The sequence below is a fragment of the Brachycentrus maculatus genome, unplaced genomic scaffold (assembly GCF_059751285.1).
Source record: "Brachycentrus maculatus isolate JH-2025_06_01 unplaced genomic scaffold, ASM5975128v1 h1tg000132l, whole genome shotgun sequence".
Lineage (NCBI taxonomy): Eukaryota > Metazoa > Arthropoda > Insecta > Trichoptera > Brachycentridae > Brachycentrus > Brachycentrus maculatus.
Window position 1 is genome coordinate 65,228 of NW_028280885.1, and position 24,238 is coordinate 89,465.

General features: G+C 30.0%; 1 protein-coding gene across 2 annotated transcripts; it reads left to right on the forward strand.

The window, feature by feature from the left end:
- The first annotated feature begins 234 nt into the window (after window positions 1-234).
- Window positions 235-24,022, forward strand: LOC148309297 (kynurenine/alpha-aminoadipate aminotransferase, mitochondrial-like). 2 transcript variants are annotated; one of them, XM_088260355.1, is made up of 9 exons: window positions 5,295-5,377; window positions 6,581-6,948; window positions 12,502-12,670; window positions 13,272-13,461; window positions 15,511-15,771; window positions 16,895-17,074; window positions 20,328-20,534; window positions 21,851-22,031; window positions 23,758-24,022. In XM_088260355.1, the coding sequence occupies exons 2-9, from the start codon at window positions 6,699-6,701 to the stop codon at window positions 23,775-23,777; spliced, it is 1,458 nt and encodes a 485-aa protein (XP_088116481.1). In that variant the 5' UTR covers window positions 5,295-5,377; window positions 6,581-6,698; the 3' UTR covers window positions 23,778-24,022. The 2 variants fall into 2 exon arrangements, with proteins under 2 accessions (XP_088116480.1, XP_088116481.1); XM_088260354.1 differs by lacking the exons at window positions 5,295-5,377; window positions 6,581-6,948 and adding an exon at window positions 235-597 and having other exon boundaries at window positions 23,758-23,912.
- The last annotated feature ends 216 nt before the right edge of the window (window positions 24,023-24,238 follow it).

Here is a 24,238-nt window from a genome sequence, read left to right on the forward strand (position 1 = left end):
GCGAAATAGCCCAAATGTCCATTGAAGCTTTCTTCAATCCAACTTTGCAATCACATATTCTTTTCGGTATGTACTTATTTTTTATCGAGCAATAAATTATATTGTCGTGGAGAAATTTCGCAAAATGTAGATAATTTTAATTGAGGACTACAAAAATAATAATTGTTCGATATCATTCTCCAAGCAATATTTTTTTGTATGTGCTACAATAAATTTTACATTTTTTTAATCAGTACATAGTGACACGCCAACAAGAACTGCTTGCAAAAATTGGAAGACAATTCTTTTGAATCTAAAGTGAAATTAAATTAATTGAATTTTTTACTAAAATGTTTTCAAAACTTTTGGTCGGCTGTGTGTCCAAAAATTTGTGCTTTTCTGCAAGTGCTGTCGAGAGTAGGATTGCCCATGGATGCAGAGGATCTGAGGGTCTTCCTAGGAGTGGAAGGTTTTCCTTTTCATCATCAGCTCCAAGTCCAGCTGAGAAAGTCATCGATAATGATAAACAGCAAAGTAGTGGAAGAATGATCAAGGATTATTCGAAATTCATTAGTACTCGCTCACAATATCGAGTACCATCAATTTTGAGAGAGCTGAGTAAGTAAGCAATATATATTTCAACAGCCTCCCTTTAGATTAAAAATATAAAAGACACAAACACTCTTAAAAACAAACTTAACGAGCACCACAAACGTATACAGACTATACAATACAAAACTAAATTAGATATCTCCTAAAAATTGATAAAGCAATACATTTTTTAATAGATTTATATTATCCACTGACACTTCGTGATAGAATTGTATTTTTTATATATTATTTTTAAGTATATATATATATATATATATCTGTATATATATATATATATATATATATATATATATATATATATATATATATATATATATATATATATATATATATATATATATATATATATATATACCCCAGTCTGATGATGTCGGTAACGACGAAACCCGGTCGCTGGTCAAATAAAAATAAAGTGGAAAAGCTAAAAATATTGGTTTTAATCTAATAATATATTCAATACGACATTATTAAGATCTATCGGATTCAGTGGTGTCTTATATAAGAAATATGACAAGACGAAAACAACAAATATTTTAGCTACATGACAAATCTTGATTGATATAAAATGTTGAATCCATTGTGTCCATAGCATTGTTGCATCATTTGTATTGTTTTTAGGGATCAATCTTATTAACAGCATTTTGAGTGTGTCCAAATACTGGAGAAAATCTGGATTATCTCCAAATACAGGAGCTATTTTCATATTATTTTTTGACATCTCATTAAAGATGAAGAAGAATATGGAAGTCTGGGCATTTACGGGGCTGACGACCGTTATAGGCTGGTTTAAGTGATCACTTTACACACGTGTAACATTTACCAATTCTACCCATTATTGACTTGAGACTTATATATATGTAATCGCTTGATCGGGAAAATGCTGGACCCTAGGCCCCTTAGCTACATGACAAATCTTCATTGATATAAAATGTTGAATCCATTGTGTCCATAGCATTGTTGCATCATTTGTATTGTTTTTAGGGATCAATCTTATTAACAACATTTTGAGTGTGTTCAAATCCTTGTTTACAAAATCTGGATTATCTCCAAATACAGGAGCTATTTTCATATTATTTTTTGACATCTCATTAAAGATGAAGGAGAATATGGAAGTCTGGGCATTTACGGAGCTGACGACCGTCATAGGCTCACTTTACACACGTGTAACATTCACCAATTCTACCCATTATTGACAACCACACTACTCAAATTCCCAGACTTGAGACTTATATATATGTAATCGCTTGATCCGGAAAATGCCGGACCCTAGGCCCCTTAATGCTCAGACTTCCACCTTCCTTCGCATAAAAATGATGTAATAGATCCGTCTCGAGTTGAGATACCTACAATATATAATATGATAAGGCAATGAAACTGGATCATTCTTATCAGAAATAAACATAGACAGATTTTTAAGACCTTCATATTTATGCAAATAGGACATATTTATTAAATTTTTTTAATTTTTTTTATTTTTTTAAACCCTTATCCACACCTAATGGTGCATAGGGCACTGCATCAAATTGACGCAGTGTTATCTTGATCATTACTTACATGAAGGCAAGGTGATCACTCTTGCGCTTCAGGAACCAGTCCAGGGTAATATTAAATAAATATTACAGTGTTAAATCACTAATATTTATTTTAACCTCCCCCCCTGGGAATCGAACCCGGGACCTCCAGCACGGTAGCTAAACACGCTGACCATTACACCACGGGACTTATTAAATACATTGACTATTCTTATCTAACATGATATATGGTGGAATTTTTAAAATCTGTTTGACCAAAGCTGAGATAAGCATTATCGATAATATTAAGAAAGGTGTGTTGAGATGGTTTGGACATGTGGAACGAATGAGTGACGAAAGAACGGTAAAACAAATTTATGAGGCGAATGTTAGTGGGAAAAGAAGCAGAGGAAGACCGAGAAAAACATGGCACGATCAGGTATGCCAAATACTTGAAAGTGGTCAGGTTAGGAGTCGTAACAATCGGCGGGTATGTATGACGAGATGCATGAACGTGGAAGAGGCGAAGAATGTTTGCAAGGACAGAGTGGTGGGGCGCTCTATTCTCTCTGCCTACCCCTGCGGGGAAGCGGCATGATGGTTAATTAGTTAGTTAGTTAGTTAGTTTGACCAATTTCAACGTTAAAGCGGGATAATCGATAAGCCACAACTTAATTTTATGTAAACCCAGGTATTTGTTTGCTTACAACACCGTTTTTGTATTAGAAAACTGTTTTTTTTTTTTTTAAATTTTAGTTTTTGAAAGAAACGAGTGTTTGAAAAGGGTTAAAAATGATTTTTTTTCATACATGTACATACATATTTACAAAAAAAATCAAATCCAAAATAATTCTTAAATAAATTGCTCGCAGACATTACGTGTTGCTTCTCGCGCAGCCGGTCGCGTACTGAATTGAATATTTAAGAGTACACCCTTATGTCAATAGGCATTTTCATATCGTGTAATGAAAAAAAAACATATAAATCAATAATTGAAAAATGGTAGATAAAATGAAGAAAAAAGTTGTAGTGGTAAGCGGGTTAGGCTACCGTTCCGCAGACCTTGGGTTCGATTCCAAGGGGGTTCAAAATAAATGCATGTATAAAAAAAACTTATTATGAATGTGGAAGAGGCGAAGATTGTGTGCAAAGACAGATTGGTGTAGTGTTCATTTCCAGTTTTTGATTACGTATGACAGTTTTTGTTATGATTTCTGATAGTATATTTCCATTTAATTTATGTAATACCTACATATAACTTTTCCACTAAAAAATATAATTATTAAATTACCAAAATTTGTGATTAGAAAAAAAAAATAATTACATAAGTAAAAAATGAAGTTATTATTTTAAATTATATGATAAGTACAAACGAGGTGGTAACTAGTTACGCATAAACCTCAAAAGAATTATTAATTATTTAATTAAAATTCACTTTTTTACATATATTTTTTTATCATCGTTCTTGCTATGATCTCATCGTTTCTTATTAATTTTTATTATTTTAATATACCGCTTTTGACTGTTAACCTACAAAATGTATTTCCATTTCAATCATTAAAAAAAGTGATTGGAATTAAAGTTTTGAATATTTAAAGCATTAACTTTGTGGATCATATTGATTTATTATTTTGAGAAATAAAAAGACTTTGTTTTTTGATCCACTCACATTTTTTTAACAACCTAATAGTTTCGGCAACAACCTGTTGCCCTCTTCAGGGTTTAATTTATGACTAAACATATATATATATATATATATATATATATATATATATATATATATATATATATATATATATATATATATATATATATATATATATATTTATATATATATATATATATATATATATATATATATATATATATATATATATATATTTATATATATATATTTATATATATATATATATATATATATATATATATATATAATATATATATATATATATATATATATATATATACATATATATATATATATATATATTTATATATATATATATATATATATATATATATATATATATATATATATATATATATATATATATATATATATATATATATATATATATATATATATATATATATATATATATATATATATATATATATATATATATATATATATATATATATATATATATATATATATATATATATATATATATATATATATATATATATATATATATATATATATATATATATATATATATATATATATATATATATATATATATATATATATATATATATATATATTAAATCTATACAATTAAATAAAAACTGTATATTTTTTTCCACGTATAATTTATTTGACCAGTGACTGGGTTTGAACACAGACTAGTGGGAGGCTAGACAAATTTTATGTCAATAACGCAAAAAGGCAGGGGTTGGAAATCATATACAAAATCATATTTTTCAACCCCTACCTCTATATGTATATAACATAGGATTCTGTCTAACCAGTATGATGACGTCGGTAACGAAGAAACCCGGTCAATGGTCAAATTAGTTATATGTCGAAAATCTAAACAGAAGTTATTTTATATACACCAAGAAATGTCAGTACAATACGTTAATCTATTTATAAAATTGACTAGTGTGGTTGTCATTCATGGATAGAATAAAAAGTGATCACCTAAATTCTTGTGCATACTCAGACTACCATATTCTTGTTCCCTTTTATTAAAATCGCATCCCCTAAATTAGGGATAGGCTGTCAATTTTTTAACAAGGGGCTCGCTAGTGAAGGGGGAAGGGGGCTTCATTTTGTTATAACTATCCAAAATAATAATAATTTTTCGAGAAATTTCCAAAGGCAACAATGTTTTATGTTTCGTAATACATTTACCTAAACCAACCTCTAAAAATTGCATTTATACACTGATTTATTCAGAGAATATTGATTTCTCTTAATTTAACAAGGGGTTCGCCGTCCCAAGTCAAATTTAACAAGAGGCTTGCGTGAGCCCCATTCAGCCCACCGCTGCCCTTAATAATGCTGAAAACTACGTTTAATTTTCAGTTACAGATCAAGGCGTTGAAACGTAAATATTAAGTAAAACCTTGTTGTGATTTTGGTTTGAACCGGTATTTCAAAATGCACGGTATACGAAAAATACGATAAACCCTTTGCGATAAGATAAGAGACAAATCATAATAACTGAATTCAGAATTGGCAGTACGTTATATGTGGAGTTCCGCACATGTGAGATCAGTTCTGACCTAAACGCCAACGAGACCGCATAACATATCAAAACAAAATTGTAATTTAGTAATACATACGTGAAATAAATACTAAAAAAATTGTCAGTCAGAAAAAAATTGCACAGTAGAGTGTCTTTAAATCTTTGTTCATGAATTCTGGGCTTGTCGCAACTTAGGAGTTATTTATATTGATATCTCAAAGTAGATGAAGAAGAAAATGGAAGTCTGAGTAATCAAAGAAGTGATCACTTTATACACGTGTAATATTCGCCATATAACCCTGGACTGGTACCTGAAGCAGAGGGCTGATCACCTTTCCTTCATGTGTAAACGATCAAGATAACACTGCGTTTATATGACGCAGTGCTCTATGCACTATTGGGGTGCGGATAAGGGTTTTATTATTATTATTTAATATTCACCATTCTACTCAAATAAAGTAATATTTTTCAAATTTTAAAAATTATTAATAAGTTTTAATGAACACCTTCTTTGACACTATATATGGTTTATTTTAATTTGATAATTATTAATTTTCATATAAAACAACTTTATAAAATGTGTGTAAAATACTTCAAGAATTTTTTTATTTATTTTTCAAAATATTGTGAATAAATAAAAGTGGTTAAAATAAGTGTTTGACAAAAAACGTGTTTGAAAAAAATGTTTTCAGGCGTCTTTTAGTATGTGAAAATATTCGAGAAAAATCTCACATGCATTTCATTAAGGTCTCTGCTAATTAAAAAATAAACTTAAAAATCTAACCATAGGTGGTGGAGAAGAAGTAGTATATGCAAGAACCTATCAATTGAAACATAAATATTACTTCCGAAATTTGAGTAGTGTGGTTGTCATCAATCATTAAAAGAATTGTGAATGTTACACGTGCATAAATCGATCATTTAAACCAACCTATGACAGGTTTTAAGTTCTTTAAATACCCAGATTATTTTATTTTTTTCATCTGTTAAGATATCAAAAAAAACGTAATCAAGAAGTTTCGTAACATTCAACAACAAAGAAATTTCAATTAATCAAAAAAAGACAAGAAAATTACGCAGGTTTAATTTGTTTGCTCGGAAATTCCCACAAGATATATATACTTATATACATATCTTGACTCCAGATTAAAATCAGATACGTAACATAAAAATACGCGATTTCATTCAAATCACAAGTTCAAGTTTAAACGGTTGCAATAAACGCACGATATATGACGCAATGATTGATAATTTTACTAATTTTTCATTCATATTTAACAGCGAAGAAGTTTCGAATGTAAAATAAGTTAAAAAGTTTAAAATAAAAGTGTTTTGGATATAATTTAGTGATTTTAAGACTATTTGTGAAAAAGTGGAGATTGTCATAAGAAAATTGAAAATGTTTTCAAAGGGTTTGTATTGTACCAAGAGTGCCATAAGGGCTAGCGAAGGTGTAATTCTTGCGAATTTTGAGGGTTTCCTAAAAAGATCCGGAAATGCTTTCTCGTCTTCTGCTGTTCCTAATCAAGTTGAAGTTATGGAAGAGCCTATCGCTGAGACTACTTATAATAAAAGAAGAATCAAGGATTACACTAAGTTTATAAGCAGGAACTCGTTGCTTAGAGAGCCTTCCATAACCAGGACATTGAGTGAGTTGAATAGGTTATATTTTAAATGATGTGTACTTCATCTTAAAAACGAATTTATCTTCACGATTTATAACTATATAAGTATATATATATATATATATATATATATATATATATATATATATATATATATATATATATATATATATATATATATATATATATATATATATATATATATATATATATATATATATATATATATATATATATATATATATATATATATATATATATATATATATATATATATATATTTATATATTTTTTATATATATATATATATATATATATATATATATATATATATATATATATATATATATATATATATATATATATATATATATATATATATATATATATATATATATATATATATATATATATATATATATATATATATATATATATATATATATATATATATATATATATATATATATATATATATATATATATATATATATATATATATATTTATATATATATAGTATATATGTTTAAAACTTCTTTGTTAAACTCATAAATGTGTATAACTCGATGTTTCAAAACATTTATGTGATTTTCCGAAATAAAAATATTAAATAAATCAAATGTGTGTATTTAAACATCAATATTTTGAGGGTGTCCAAATACTTGTTCACAAATCATTATTTCGGAGTTATTTTTACATTTTTGATATCTCGACATAGATGAAAATTACTGTTTTCAGGCTTTTCCCAGTACGTAAAATAATTCGGTTAGGATCTTGCATGCATCCGAATAAAAATGTATTTTTTTAAAAGAGAAATATTTGCGTTTTTATTATTTACACAATACTTAAATTTCATACTATTTCTGTGAGCCTAAGCGGCTTCTTATTAAAAATAGGTATCAAGTTGTGGTAGAGTGGGTTTGAACTCAATTTGATACCTGTTTTTAAACTCTGACTCGAGAGTCCGCGACACTAACCACGGGACCACAACCCGACATCATATTTACCCGATAGGTATTTGATCAATAAAAGCTCTCTGCACATGTGTAAAGTGATCACGTAATCATCTATGACAGGTCATAAACCCTGTAAATACCCAGACTTCTATATTATTCGTCATATATCTTGAGACGTCAAAAAAGGATAAACAATATTTTTTATCTAAGCGTAAACAATTTAAATGGATAGGGTATTTCAAAATAACAGGAAAAATTTCGCGATTTTATAGGCTGTGATTATAAATGTGACGCTGTAACGTTATCGGACTCACTCGAAAAACAAGAATCGAAAATGCTATCAAATATAATCACTATTAAAAAAAAACATCAAAATAATATCCCAAAAAAACAAGATATTATTTATGACGTTTTTAATCAAAATAACATTATTCCTAAGCAAATAATTATGTTCAATTAAATGATTGTCTTGTTGACAATTTCATATCTTATTTATTCTTATTGAGCAATTACTTAAGTCAGTCTAATGCCAGGTCGTAAGCCGTGGGATGCTCAGACTTCAATCTTCTTTCATATAAAGAGGAACGATAGATGTTTCATCTTAAGTTGGGACACCTATAATACTTACAACATTTTGAGTGTGTCCAAATACTTGTTCACAAATCTGTATTATCTCGAATCGTATGAGTTATTTTTCTATGACGGTCGTCAGCCCCGTAAATGCCCAGATTTCCATATTCTTCTTCAGCTTTGATGAGATGTCAAAAAAAGAATAAAATATTTATATTGTGAACAAATTATCAAATTAATTGAAAAGTAATGAAACATTAATTTACCTCTAAAATGTAGACTACATTTGACCAGACGATGGAATAATTATTCCGAAACCGGTAGTCATGAATTAGTGTTTTTAAGTGGTATTACACAATGTGAACGATGAATGGTAATGAAAGAGTCATATTACCATACCAGAAAGTAAACAATGCTTTTAATCAATAAAATATGATATTTTCTTGGTAAATACCACTTTTTCCCAAAAAATGAGACACGTGTTTCGATGCATTCAGCATCATTATCACACACAATATCGTTGTCGTACAGGAGAAAGTGACCAACTACCAAAACGTAAAATGTTCCGGAGGGCATTTTAAGTCACTTTTGCTTGGCAAGAAAATAAACATCAATGCAGTTAGTCATTTTTACCAAGTCAATATATTATACTTCCAAGTTTAAAATCCTTTGGGATTTTTTCAGGGCAATATTAAGCTAGTAAGATAGCAAATAGTCAATGAACACGTTTTTGTTAAACAATGCACTTGGTCACTTTCTCCTGTATGACTACGATATATATGATAAAATAAGAGAAAATTATAATTTGATTAGTTCTTTTATTCACAATGTTTTGAATGTGTCGAAATCTTTGTTCACAAACCTGGGTTTATCAGCTTAAGAGTAAAATAGTTGGGTGCGTATTAATGTTTATCTAATTGGGTTTATTTTCAAGGACTACCCATTATCTGTTAAAATATTTCATTATTAATATGGTATCATGTTTCTAACGATGAACAAATAATATTTACAGAATCAAATATTACAGGGTGGCGCAAAAATTATTATCCAATCGAAATATATTTTAATTTTTGCAAATAACGTCAATCATATTTTTAAAAAATTAAGAAAATTAATCAACTTTTTTGTTTTTGAATAACTTTTTAAAAAAGTAATTAAAATCTTAATAATTTTTCTGTTAAGTGGAAAAGATGACGTTTGTCAAGTGATACAAATTTTTGACTGCCAGTGTTGATACAAATTTGTGACCGTTTTATTTAATTTGTATAAAGTATTTAATTAAATCAAATTTAATTCAAATTATCACCGTGTAAAATATTTATTATTAATTTATAGGAAAATCTATTGTAACGTATGTTAATTAACTGGTTGGTTTATTTTTCATTTGAAAAAGATCATTTTTGTATGTTCGATTTTACATTTTTAATTTTTACTTTTATTATTCAGTTTTTATATTGATTTTTTCGACATTCATGTTGTGATTCAAATATAAACAAAATTGACTGTTAATAATATCTGGCAGTTTATATTCAAACCCGTAGCTGGAAGCATCTGTAGCTTCCAAAACTAGTCGTTAAAAACATAATATAATGCTCAATTGGAAAAAAAACTAGTATTTAATTTTTTACTTTATTGAGTTCTAATATTTTGATGACTAATATAAGAAGAAATTCTGCTGGAAAAAAATTGAAAACTAGTGTTCACTTATCATGATTGACATGACCACTGTAATTCTACCCATCACGCAACTCCCCGCAGGGTTAGGCAGAGAGTAAAAATCACCTCTTTTTTTTATTTTTCGCCTCTTCCACATTCTTCCATCTCATCATACATACCCGCCGATTATTCCGATTCCTGACGTGACCACTTTCAAGTATTTGAAAAGTGGTAAAAAACATGTGTATTATTTATAATTTACTTACATTAGTTTAAATATGTAAGTAAATTAGTATTATTATTATTATGACTTTAGTACAATAATTATGATTTATTTTACATAACTGGCGATAAATCACAAGTATTGATAAGACCTCTAGACTTTTGTAATTACTTATTAAAATTATAAATTAATTATTGTGGTTGTAATGTCATCTCAATGACATTGACAAATGTAACATATTATGACAAAGCTTTGAAAATGTAACATATTATTTTTGATTTCAAATCCCCGTATAAATAATGCAATGGATCATTTTCAGACGGGAGTTATATCTAATTTAACATACTCAACCTATAAAGGATTGTATTAGACTCGTTTTGTATATATAAAACAGCCGATATAATCAAAATTTTCATTCATCATTTTATTTTGGAAAATTCGCCTTCGTAAATACGTTGTTTTCGTAAGTTGGCAACGAATGACGTCACAGAAACTAATCCAAACTACCTAAGGCCTGTAAATACTTAGGCATCCAAATTCTTCTTCATCTATGTTGAGATGTAAAAAAATGTAAATCTAGATAAGTCAATCCATCTTATCTTATAAATAATATAACAAGGTAAAATTATTTAAACGTTTTAAGTTTTTATCAATTGAACTTCTTAAACTTGACATTGTAGCCTATAGAAGGATTTATCGTCCGATGAATTTTTATCTGCACTTAGTTTTTATCGCAATATATTTTTTTCAATAAAATATTTAAACAATATTGTTTACGTGTTTTTCCCTCTAATCGTTTAATTGAGACATCGTAATACATTTTTTGGGATTGATATCTCTTTAAAAAGTAATGAATAAAATTTGTCATTTTATTTTTTGACATCTCATCTAAGATGAAGAAGAATATGGACGTCTGGGCATTTAAGAGGGTGACGACCGTCATAGGGTGTTTTAAGTGATCACTTTACACACGTGCAACATTCACCAATTCTACCCATTATTAACAACATGGAAGTTCTATATATATATATATATATATATATATATATATATATAAACCACTTTCGAAACACTGTTCTTGAATCACTAGATCTTCACTAGAGACATCTATTGGTGAAATGAAAAGAAGCTTGTTATCGAGCAGAAATTAGTATGTGAGATCCGAATCCTGGATTATAATCACATACATGAGAAACGCCAGAAAATATCATTTTCATTTTTATTATTACAGCTTATAATTTGACCAGTCAATTTATTTACAAATTGTTATATAAATAACTGTATATCAATATTTTTGTGTATTATTTAATAAAAACGCACTGTTATTTTTTGTTTTTATATTCAAATGTCCAATTCAATTTTGTTTTTATATTCAAAAGGCCCTTGTGGCGTATAAATAAACAAATAAATTAAAAAATAAAATTAAAAAATGATGGGGAAGATGGTGAACGTGACACAAGTGTAAAAAGTGATCACATAGCGCTCACTTCTTTCAACAACGTCATACATAAAAAAATCTTGATTTTTCAAGAGATCGTTTTTAAAGTTTAAAAATATAATGAATTGTATTAAAAATAAATATCAAGCCACTTATTGAACTTTTTACCGTGCAACAGATCTTTTTAGGTAAAACCTAAATGTTTATTCTGCATTTGAAAAATATTTTGTATATTTAAAAAAATTAAAATTAAACGATACTTTTTCTTAAAAATGCAAAAACAGCACTTTCTGCCCTGTAGCGGGTAAATATTAAGTTAAAAATATGCCGCATACGCTGGGATATAATACATTTTCTGGGCATTTCGAAAACATGCACAACCGAAAATTGACGATTTTTGATATATGACTTTCTTGAAAGGAGTATTTGAGATATAATTTTTCTACAGATTTCAATAAGAATATAACAGATTGTCTTGTGATTTATATGGCATATCTTTATTAGCGAATAAAAACCCGTTGAAAACCGTTCATTCTTCTTTGAGACTCCATTTTAAAGAAGAAAAACAAAAGATTTGTATGATTTCAAGACATTAAAACATCCTTGACAATTTTTAATTGAAAATTCGATAAGGGAGGTCGAAACCTCCTAAATGCCTGAGCAAGTCTGAACTTCTATTATCTCTTCGTATCAAAGCAAAAGATGTTTAAATATTTTTTTTTCTTATTTTTAGCAAAGATGTCGTACAAAGCTGGGAACAAATTGATATCGCTCGGAGAAGGAATGCCCAACGAAACCCTATTCCCTTTCTCTGAAGTTAGCGTCACCCTGAAGGATGGAACCAAAGTGATTCTGAAAGACAAGGAACTGGCCAACGCTCTGCAGTACATCCCATCTCAAGGGTATTTATCGATTTCTATAACATTACATAGATTTGATGTGAAGGAAGCTAGGAGTGTATATCAGGATAGAAGAGTGTGACGTTGCATTCACAATTTCAACTTTAGTAATAGAAGTAGTAACACCTACATTGCGTCAAATTCTATTATCAGAACAACTTCTTCTTCTTCCAGGCTACATCCCAACTTATCGCCTTTGTAGACTATTGGGGTCAACTCTCGTCGTCCTCAGGTTGTAGGTCCTTCTGTCATGGACAACATCACCTAGGCCATGTCTTCGGACCATGTTCTCTCTTTGCAGCATCCATGAATTTTTTGGTCTTCCTCTACATATCTTTTGAGGAAGATCCATTGCTATTGCCTGGTTTACGTCATGCTCTGGTTCTCTGCGTTCTGTATGCCCATACCATCTCAGTTGTCTTACCTCTACCTTCCTATTTATGTTTGTTACCAGTCAGCTTCCATGGATGCGTGAACTCTTTATTTTGTCTTTAGGAACAGCTGCTGATCATATAGAAACATTTTTATTGAAGTCTAAGCTAAATCAAAAATAAAGCATGTAATGTTTTACTGAAGTTTATTGGTTTATTTTATTTTATTCCAGTCTGCCAAGACTACTGAAGATCTTAAGGGAGATCCAGTACCGCTTCCACGACCCCCCAGACTGGGAACACAAGGATATCATTGTCACTTCCGGCTCTCAGGACGGCATCTACAAATCCACGGAGATGCTGGTCAACAGGGGAGATCCTGTATTAGTCCCTAGCCCCCTGTATTCTGGTAACCTAATCGTCGTAAGTAAAAGAAATCGCTAATAATTTACACGTTTTGACATCTCCACAAAGATGAAGAGGAGTGTAGAAGTCTAGGTATTTATGTGATGTAGATCTAGGATTAATATTATGAGTGGTTGTAAGTGTGTGAATAATGCTATAGTGAGGTGCAGTATTGTTTGCATCCTGGTGTAGCAATTATCCTGACGAAGAGACGGATACGTCTCGAAAACGGTAGATTTAAATCTCGGTGAGTGGTTTTATACAAAAATTATCTAAAAAAACTAGTAAATAATATTTTTTTTTTCGATGTGTCCAAATCCTTGTTCACAAATCTGGGTTTCTCCATTTAAGAGTTTAATTTACATTTTGAAATCTCTTCTGACCTCCATATTCCTCTTCAACAGATTTTTTTTCTTCAAAACATTACATACATAAGTCATATATCGTAGTCATACAGGAGAAAGTGACCAAGTGCATTGTTTAACAAAAACGTGTTCATTGACTATTTGCTATCTTATTAGCTTAATATTGCCCTGAAAAAATCCCAAAGGATTTTAAACTTGGAAGTATAATATATTGACTTGGTAAAAATGACTAACTGCATTGATGTTTATTTTCTTGCCAAGCAAAAGTGACTTAAAATGCCCTCCGGAACATTTTACGTTTTGGTAGTTGGTCACTTTCTCCTGTACGACTGCGATATATGATACTCCCGATGAGTAATTTCTTTTTCTCATTTTGGGACATGGGATTAAGGTTAACAAGACTGGAACACAAATAATAAAGTTACAAAAAAGTTTTTTTTTTAAATAATCAAAACTAATACATAGCAAAATATAAAAACAATAAACAGGTAAGTATAATGATTAGGCATAAGAAGCATATTTAAAATAAATAAATGAGAAAAACATAACGTAAGAAGCATATTTAAAATAAACAAATGAGAAAATATAAAAAACATAAGGTAAAAACAAAATAAGAAAACATGACTAAACACTACATATATATCTTTCCATAAAGTATTTTTTCATATCATTTATTTTGGATCCCCAAAAGGGTTCTATTTTATAAATGTCAGCCAGCTGGTTAATTTGGGTATAGGCAATTCAATATTCTTCCTCATCTTTGTTGAGATGTCGGAATGTAAAAATAATTCCTCAATAGAGAAACCCAGATTTGCCAACAAGGATTTGGAGACACACAAAAATGACTTATATTTTCCATTGCACCACCTTCTACGCAGTTTTTCGTCAAATTCAATATTGAGGAAACTGGTTTCAGAATTATTTTTACGATTTTTTTTCGGTGATTCAATGTTTGTCTTGGCAATCTTATCTCGTCCACCAGAGATATAACAATATTTTATTTAATACGACGCATTTTAACCTTGAAAATTTGTATGTCAGATTTTATGGACGTTTACTTATCGTTTTTATATGAATGAAAATGGAATACTGAGCATCCCAGGGTTTATGCATTTTCTTAAATGTTAAATGTGCCTTTGACACTAGAATACCCAGTGAAGACATATTAATGCAAATTAAGACTGTTTTAATACGTATGATGAAATAAATAAAAAATAATGAGAAAAATCACTGAACATAAACATATTTTTACAGAGATAAATTTTCAATTACTTGAATGTTTTTCGTAGATACTTTGTGGCACATTTTATAATAACGAAACCCTTATCCGCACCCCAATGGTGCATAGGGCACTGCGTCATATAAACGCAGTGTTATCGATCGTTTACACATGAAGGAAAGGTGATCAGCCCTTCGCTTCAGGTACCAGTCCAGGGTAATATTGAATAAATATTAGAGTGAAAAAATCACTTATATTTATTTTACCCACCTTGAGAATCGAACCCGGGACCTCCATTTTATAAACTTTATTAAATAATATTACTTTGCTTTTAATCACTTTTTATTGGTACTTTTACTCTAACCTGTTTCAACAAGAACCTTGTCATCATCAGGGTTACACATGTTCATGTTTAACATTTAACGACAAGAACCTTGTTATCATCAGGATTTTATTTTATAATATTTTTCAAATCCATTTTAGCTGAAGCCTTATCAACCAAGACTCCTGGAAGTGAAGCAAGACAAATACGGGTTGAATCCCGAAGACCTCCGTGATGTTTTGGAAAAGTGCAGGACCAACTCTTTCACAATGCCCAAAGTCCTGTTCGTGAATCCAACCGGAAACAACCCTACAGGAACAGTCCTCCCAAACGCCAGAAGACAGGAAATCTACGACATTGCTTGTGAATACGACTTCCTTATTTTGGAGGATGATCCATATCACTTCCTGTGTTTCGCTGAGGTAATATGCTATTTTGATTGGAGGGTTATAATGTATTTATTTATTTATTTAAACTTCAAGAACAGAAAAGAAATAAGTATTTGGTCAAAAGAAATATCTTCCAACCAACCAAAACAGACTAGTAAAATTGATCAAAACATGTGATACCTTATATAGCAGTTTGCAATCAGAGGGTAGATAGTACTTATATATTAGTTCTTGCATATTTTAGATTTTTGTATGTATTGTATGTATGTAATGTATACGTTTTAAATTTTTTAGTTTGTAATGTATATGTTAATTGAAAATGAATAAATAAAATTGAATTGAGAAATTTAATTTAAAAAAACCTAAATTACAAATTGATGATAATAAAGAATGCGAAGGAAAAGGGGAGATTAGGGAAGGAGGGATAGTAAGTAATATTTATTTATTTTTAGTTCATGCATCATTATATATTTAGGTCATACAATAAGGTATGAGACCTCGTTACATTTTATAAGTTTTTACCACAAACAAACCATCAATATCAGTATTACCAATTGAAGCTCAGTCAACGACACTGTACATATTGGACAAAACAGAAGCTTTTTGGTGCAAATTTTGTATTGATGTTCCTATTTTTTTTTGATGCACTCTCTCCATCCGTATTATTCTTTCTAAATCTGTCTAAATTATTCTAATTCCTTTTCATAATTTCTTTTTTATTATCTTCGTCCCTCTTTTTTTCTTAATTTTAAATTCTTTTGCATTACATGACATTAATTCAAATACAAAAAAATATGAATAAAATATAAAAATTAATACAAAAAGATCCTACAAAGGCATGGCCTGTGTGTGGGTATACAATATAAGTTAGGTCACAGTAAAGGGTATAAGGGTATAGGTATTATAAGTAGAACTAGAATAATAGTGTTAATATAAAATACAAAAAATACTTGACTATCAGAAAACAAAAATTTTTATTATTTTTTTTAAAATAAAGTTTATAACTTAAAACATAAAAAAGATGAAAAAGTAAAAAGTTAGCAAACATTTACTACAAGAAAAAGTAGCTAAAATCTGTCTCTTAAATAAATAATCTAAGCAAAATTTTTAATCTACACAAACTTCGAATCTCTCTTATTCTTTTTCATGATTACAGGAACAGCCCAAGACGTTCTTGTCCCACGACGTGGAAGGCAGGGTCCTTCGGTTTGATTCCCTATCCAAAGTACTGAGCTCTGGACTTCGGGCTGGATGGGTGACTGGACCAACTCCCCTGATCCATCTCATCGAGCTTCATATGCAGGCTTCTTACTTGCACAGCTCCACACTCGTACAGGTTTGTCACAATTTTTTATATATTTTTTTATTTTATTGGAAAACCAACAGCTACTAATACATGATAGTAAAGAAAACAATTAATACAAAGCCAATTATAGGTCTTCGCAAATAGATACATGGTATATAACAAACATTCGTTCGCAAACAAACACACTCACACACACATACGCTCACATGGCCACACTACACATATCGCTCACTCCTTTCAAGAACGTCATAAATCAAAAAACTTGATTTTTCAGGAGAACTTTTTTAAAGTTTAAAAATATAATAAAATGCATTAAAAATAAATATCAAGCCACTTTTTGAACTTTTTGCTGTGCAACAGATCTTTTTAGGTAAAACCTGAAGGTTTTTTAAACACACTCGCCCACACATACGCTCACATGGACACACTACATATATCGCTCACTCCTTTCAAGAACGTCACAAATCAAAAAACTTGATTTTTCAGGAGAACGTTTTTAAAGTTAAAAAATATAATAAAATGTATTAAAAATAAATATCAAGCCATTTTTTGAACTTTTTGCTGTGCAACAGATCTTTTGAGGTAAAACCTGAAGGTTTTTTCTCCATTTGAAAAATGTTTAGTATATTTAAAAAAAATAATTAAACAATACCCTTTCTTCAAAATGCAAAAACAACATTTTCTGCCCTGTAGCGGGAAAAAATTGAGTTTAAAATATGCCGCTTTCGCTGGGATATACAGTAGAACATTTTCTGGGCATTCCGAAAACATGCACATTTGAAAATTTGACGATTTTTGATTTATGACGTTCTTGAAAGAAGTGAGCGATATATACACATACGCTCACAAGGACACACTACACACATATTGGTACACACAAATACTAATACTGTATTATTATTTAACCAACATTTTGAGTGTGTCCAAATACTTGTCCACAAATCTGGATTATCTCCAATTATAGGAGTTATTTTTCATATAATTTTATTAACATCTCAACATAGGTGAAGAAGAATTTGGAAGTCTGGGCAAGTAGGGGAATTACAAATTACACTGGTCAACAATGGTTTTGAAACTGAAAATTTGATTACTGATTTGGACTAAGTTAATCGTTCTTATTCAAAGTTTATATGGTGACAAGCTTGTATCACGTCAAGTTTTGATGTTACAGTCATATTATTGTTTGTATGGACCCCATACGTTGAAACCGTAATAGTGGTTGGTATCTAGACATGTTTTAGTCTAAGGTCTAAGGGATTAAAAAAAAAGTATTGATAATTCTGGAGTAACAGTGGAAATATATTAACAACATTTTGAGTGTGTCCAAATACTTGTTCACAAAATCTGGATTATCTGCAATTGCAGGAGTTATTTTCATATTATTTTTTGACATCTCATCAAAGATGAAAAAGAATATGGAAGTCTGGGCATTTACGGGGCTGACGACCGTCATAGGCTGGTTTAAGTGATCACTTTACGCACGTGTAATATTCACCAATTCTACCCATTATTGACAACCACACGACTTAAATTCTTGGAAGTTCTATATACATGAACCAATTTAGAAACCTTGTTCTTGAATCACTAGAACTTCACAAGAGACATGACGGTCGTCAGCCCCGTAAATGCCCAGACTTCTATATTCTTCTTCATCTTTGATGAGATGTCAAAAAATAATATGAAATATATTAACATATTAATATTGAATACGATAGCATTATATGTATGTTTGTATACGTTTATATATAAATAATATTGTCCGCCTCCGTAGTGTAATGGTCAGCACGCTCGGCTACCGTTCTGGAGGTCCCGGGTTCGATTCCCAAGGGGGGTAAAATAAATATAAGTGATTTTTTCACTGTCATATTTATTCAATATTACCCTGGACTGGTACCTGAAGCGGAGGGCTGATCACCTTTCCTTCATGTGTAAACGATCAAGATAACACTGCGTTTATATGACGCAGTGCCCTTTGCACCATTGGGGTGCAGACAAGGGTTTTTTTTATTATTATACGTTTATACATAAATAATAAGATAAACTTTACTCAATATCAGAATGAAAAATATCCATAGCTAAAAAATCTGACATGCTACATTTTTTGCTTTCGTTTTTTAATTTAGCTATGCAAAGTGCATAAAGATCAAGTATTTTCATGCCAGTAATAAAATAAAAGTTGTAAATTGTTGGCCAGTGTTTTACTTTTCTTTGTTTTCATTCCACGTGTCTAGAAATGTCCTAGATATGATTTAGCTGACTTCCTGTTTAAAATCTTTGAAGTTATGATAATAAAATATATACCGATAAAATATTTATCGTTATTCCACATTTGGTTTTAGCTAAAAGTACATTCACACACATGATAAATTTTATCAGCATGTTTAATTAATGACGATTTTGCTGTTGACCTCTAAAAAGGTATTTTTTCAATAAATCTAGTAAATAACAAAGAAAATTATTTATTTTATCAAACTAATTATTTGTTGATGACTTGTATTAATCCATCGTATGATTTGCCCGAATCGAGCTAGAATCCCTTGTAAATACCCAGACTTCCATATTCTTTTTCATCTATGTATGTTGAAATGTCATAATAATAATATGAAAGATAACTCCTATAGTTGGAGGTAATCCAGATTTGTGAACAAGTATCTAGATACTCTCAAAATGTTGCCTATAGCTTCACATCTTAAATGCCTCTAGCAGCATCAGTTCTGCCATTATTTTAATATAACTTCTTTATAAAAAAAATATCGAAATCTTTTAGTACACAACCATTTACATACCACGAAGGTTTGATGGCCCCAAGAATTAATAATAAATATGGAAGTCGAACACTGCAATATATCGTTCCGAACATTTTTAATTTGTTGACGACGGATATTAGAGGTCAAAATAAAATATGGAACAAAGGTAAAATAAAGGAATGGGTAAATGATCAAGAGTTAATTTCATGAAAATTTAAAAATGTATGTATTCTTAATTTTCTCTCTTTTTTGTATTAAAATGGTTAAAAACAATGAAAAATGTATTCAATAAGAACTCCACCGACAAGACACACAAGGTGGCTTGGTGGGTCTCTGCAAAATATTTATTTTTAAAATTTGTTTAAAATTGAAATATAAATGTACCTATATAATTTATGCCAATATAATATAATATATATATATATATATATATATATATATATATATATATATATATATATATATATATATATATATATATATATATATATATATATATATATGTTTATACATTTATATATATTTATTTGTTTTAGATGATTGCTGCCAGGTTGCTAGAAGAATGGGGAGTGGATGGCTTACAGAACCAGCTGACCAAGGCGCAGGAGTTCTACCGTCACAAGAGAGACCTCCTTCTTAGCTACATGTCCAAACATCTCACAGGACTAGCAGAATGGGAAGCTCCTCAGGCTGGCATGTTCGTCTGGATTCGTGTGAAGAATGTGCCCGATGTTTACGATATGGTAAGTTGTACCTAAAACGAAGGATTTGTGATTAAAAACGAAAATCTGTTAAATTGTAGCCACATATTAAAAGTTTCTTGAATGCTTTGCTTGAATGTTTGTTTGTGGCAAATTTTATAAACTTTATAAAATTAAACAACTTTGTTTTAACCACTTTTTTATTATTGTGAGTGTGTGGAAGTTTTTGGTAAGGGAATGTAATTAATAATGAGTATTTTAATGTTTTAGAATTTAATAAACCCTGATGATGACAAGGTTCTTGTCGAAACCGGTAGGTTAAAGTGTACTTACAATAAGAAAAGTGATTAAAACAAAGTAGTTTAATTTTATAAATTTTAAACATATTAAAAGGATCCTAGACCATTGCATATAAACAAGTTCCAAAAAAATTATGCAAAATTGATGTTCAATAATGTACTGAATGGTAAACGTTACACAAGTGTTTACTTTTAAGCTACCCAAATGTCAGGTCGTAAGCCCTGGGATGCTCAGACCTTCTTTCATACTAGGCGATAGATGCTTCATCTCGAGTTTTTATTTTTATTATTTTTATAAGGGAAATATTTGTGTTCTTATTATTTCCACAAATATTTCAATTTCATACTATTTCTGTGAGACTCAGCGGCTCATTAATAGAAATAGGTATCAAATTGTGGTAGAGTGGGCTCGAACCGAGAAACTCTGACTTAAGAGTCAGTGACACTAACCACGGGACCACAACCCGACCTAAAATAATGAAATTCTGAAATTGAAGTTGGCCTGATTTAAAAAAATGATATATATTTTTTAAATGGATGGGTGTAAAAAGAAACCAAGAGCTTATATACCAGACTCGAAAATGTGGCAAGACCTTTCAGAAGACCCTTGAATCCAATGCATATTTTTCGTTTCTTCTTCTCCGTCTTATTCCTCGTTGCTGAGGGTTGTACCATTGTGGAAGCAATGACTCCTCTCCAGTTATCCGTTGACTGCGTTGCACGTAGCGCTCCAACCACCGAGGTGCCTGCTGCTGCCTTAATTTGATCGTTCCATCGTGTGGGGATCATCCTCTCCCTCTCTTCCCCTCCAGGCTACCGATCACAACTAGTCGTTCCAGGCTATCCTCGTTGCCACGCGCAACGTGTCCAAAGAACTGAACGGGTACAAACATTGGCCAGAGTCAAGCCATCCAAGCGTAGTTCCTGGCGAACGGACTCATTGGTGCGTCTAGCTGTCCATGGAATTCGGAGCATGTGCCTCCAATACCACATTTCGAAGGCATAAATTTCTCTTCTTTCTGCTGCTAATTGAAGGTTTTTTTTCCTTTTTGTTTCTAGATTGTTAGAAAAGCGTTCGCAAGGGGTGTCACCTTTGCCCCAGGACATGCCTTCATGATGTCCGCTTCCGTTCCTTGTCCCTACCTTCGAGCAACGTACAGTCGAGCTTCTCCTGCAGACATGGAAGAGGCTTGCATCAGACTGGCAGCCCTTATCAGAGAACAGCAATCCGAACAAGCGAGTGAGTAACACGTCTATTCAACAACATTTTGACTGTGTCCAAATACTTGTTCACAAATCGGGATAATCTCTTTTTTTTAATTATTTTTTTTTTCAAAATACATATTTAAATAATATAAAATAGTTGGTAAATATACAATACATTTCAAATATAACGTTTCTACCTCTCTAATAAAGTAGATATTTCGCTCACTCCTTTCGAGAACGTCATAAATAAAATAACTTGATTTTTCAGGGGAACGTTTTTAAAATCTAAAAATATAATACAGTGTATAATAAATAAATATCAAGCCACTTATTGGATGTTTTACTGTGCAACAGATCTTTTTAGGTAAAACCTGAAGGTTTTTTCTCCATTTGAAAAATATTTAGTATATTTGATAAATTAATAATACAATACATTTTCTTCAAAATGCAAAAACAACACTTTCTGCCCTGTAGCGGGTAAATATTAAGTTAAAAATATGTCTCTTTTGCTGGGATATAGTACATTTTCTGGGCATTTTGAAAACACGCACAACTGAAAATCGTCGATTTTTGATTTATGACGTTGTTGAAAGGAGTCAGCGACTTGTGTTTAGAGAGGGAGTTCGTTAACATTTTTTTATACACAAAGTCAATTAAAATTACAGTTAAAAACAAACAAAGTAAATAAATAAAAACTTTGGTATGGAGTCTAAGTAGGGGTGAATCTTATATGTTGTTTTTATTATTTTAGTTTTAAAAGTTTGATAAGAAGTTATAGAAGTTATTTTTCATGTTATTTTTTCACAAATGATAAAATGAAAAGGATGTTTTCTAGCGTTTCTCATGTGTGTGATTATAATCTGGGACCTCACATACAAATGAAAGAGTTTCTGCTCAATAAAAAACTTCTTTAATCTCACCAAAATATGCTTCTAGTGAAATTCTAGTGTTTCATTTATCAAACAACGTTTTGCCTCAAATTCGTTTGAGAGAACGCCTAGAGTAGACTGCATTCATCCTACTTTAGGTTGTTAAATTCTTGAAATCTTTTTTTGAATTACTTAAAGTCCAAGTGACTCTGAAATCCAGCTACGGCTTATGCAAAACCATTTATCATGAACCTACTCAGGCTTCAACTTTTTAATTCAATTCGATTAGAAAATGTGATATTGAAATATAAAGAAATATTGATAAAATATTACCCTTATGATTTCATATCTTCCTCGTTTACTTTTACATGACATATTACTGTAGGTACCTACGTATGTATGTATATGTTTTTTAATTACTCAACGTCCAAGTGACTCTGAAATCTAGCTACGGCTTATGCAACACCGTTTACCATGACCCTACTCAGGCTTCAACTTTTTGAGTTTCATAGCCTATGCGTACTCGTGAGTGGATTTACCCTTTATGTCTAAAGTTAATATAATTTCATGAAATTTATGACTGAAAAATCTAGGCAAAAACACTCGCAATGCACTCTACTCTAAGTTGTTCCATTCTTGCAATCAATGGTGTAGAATTATTGTGTAAATTTTTCTTATTTTTCAATTGGTGTTTTTTTTAAATAATAAAATAACAACCATATAATTTTTGCCACCTAAATTTAACCTAACAAAAAAGCCCGGTCGCTAGTCAAATAAAATTCATTTGGAAAAGCTATATAGTTGTTATTTTATTCTATAAAATGCAGTTCCACCAAGAAATGCCAGTTCAAAACAAAAATGTAATTAATGCTTTATTTTTCTTTTTTACAGATTTCGTTCCGATTCAGTGATACTAAGTATAAAAAAATGATAGCGAGTTGGCAACAAGATATGCGGGGCATGTCATAGTTATACAATAACACTTTCAGGCCTTACTTATTGTGATATTAACTATTCAATTTTTGATATCAGATAATGTAATTTTAATCTCGTGACTTAAGAAAGACAAGAAAGCCTTCTTTGTCATGGTTATGTAATTTGAATAAAAGATGTTAATATCGTATGATAAAAACAATGCTGAATTTGGTTATCGAAATCTATAGAAATTAAAATATTTGTTTTGTATAATTCATTGGTAGATCTAAAAAAATACAAGTATCAAGATATTTAAGTTATAAGTAAGATGAAATGCATGTGCATATGTATATATGTATAAATATATATATATATATATATATATATATATATATATATATATATATATATATATATATATATATATATATAAATATATATATTTCATATTTTTATG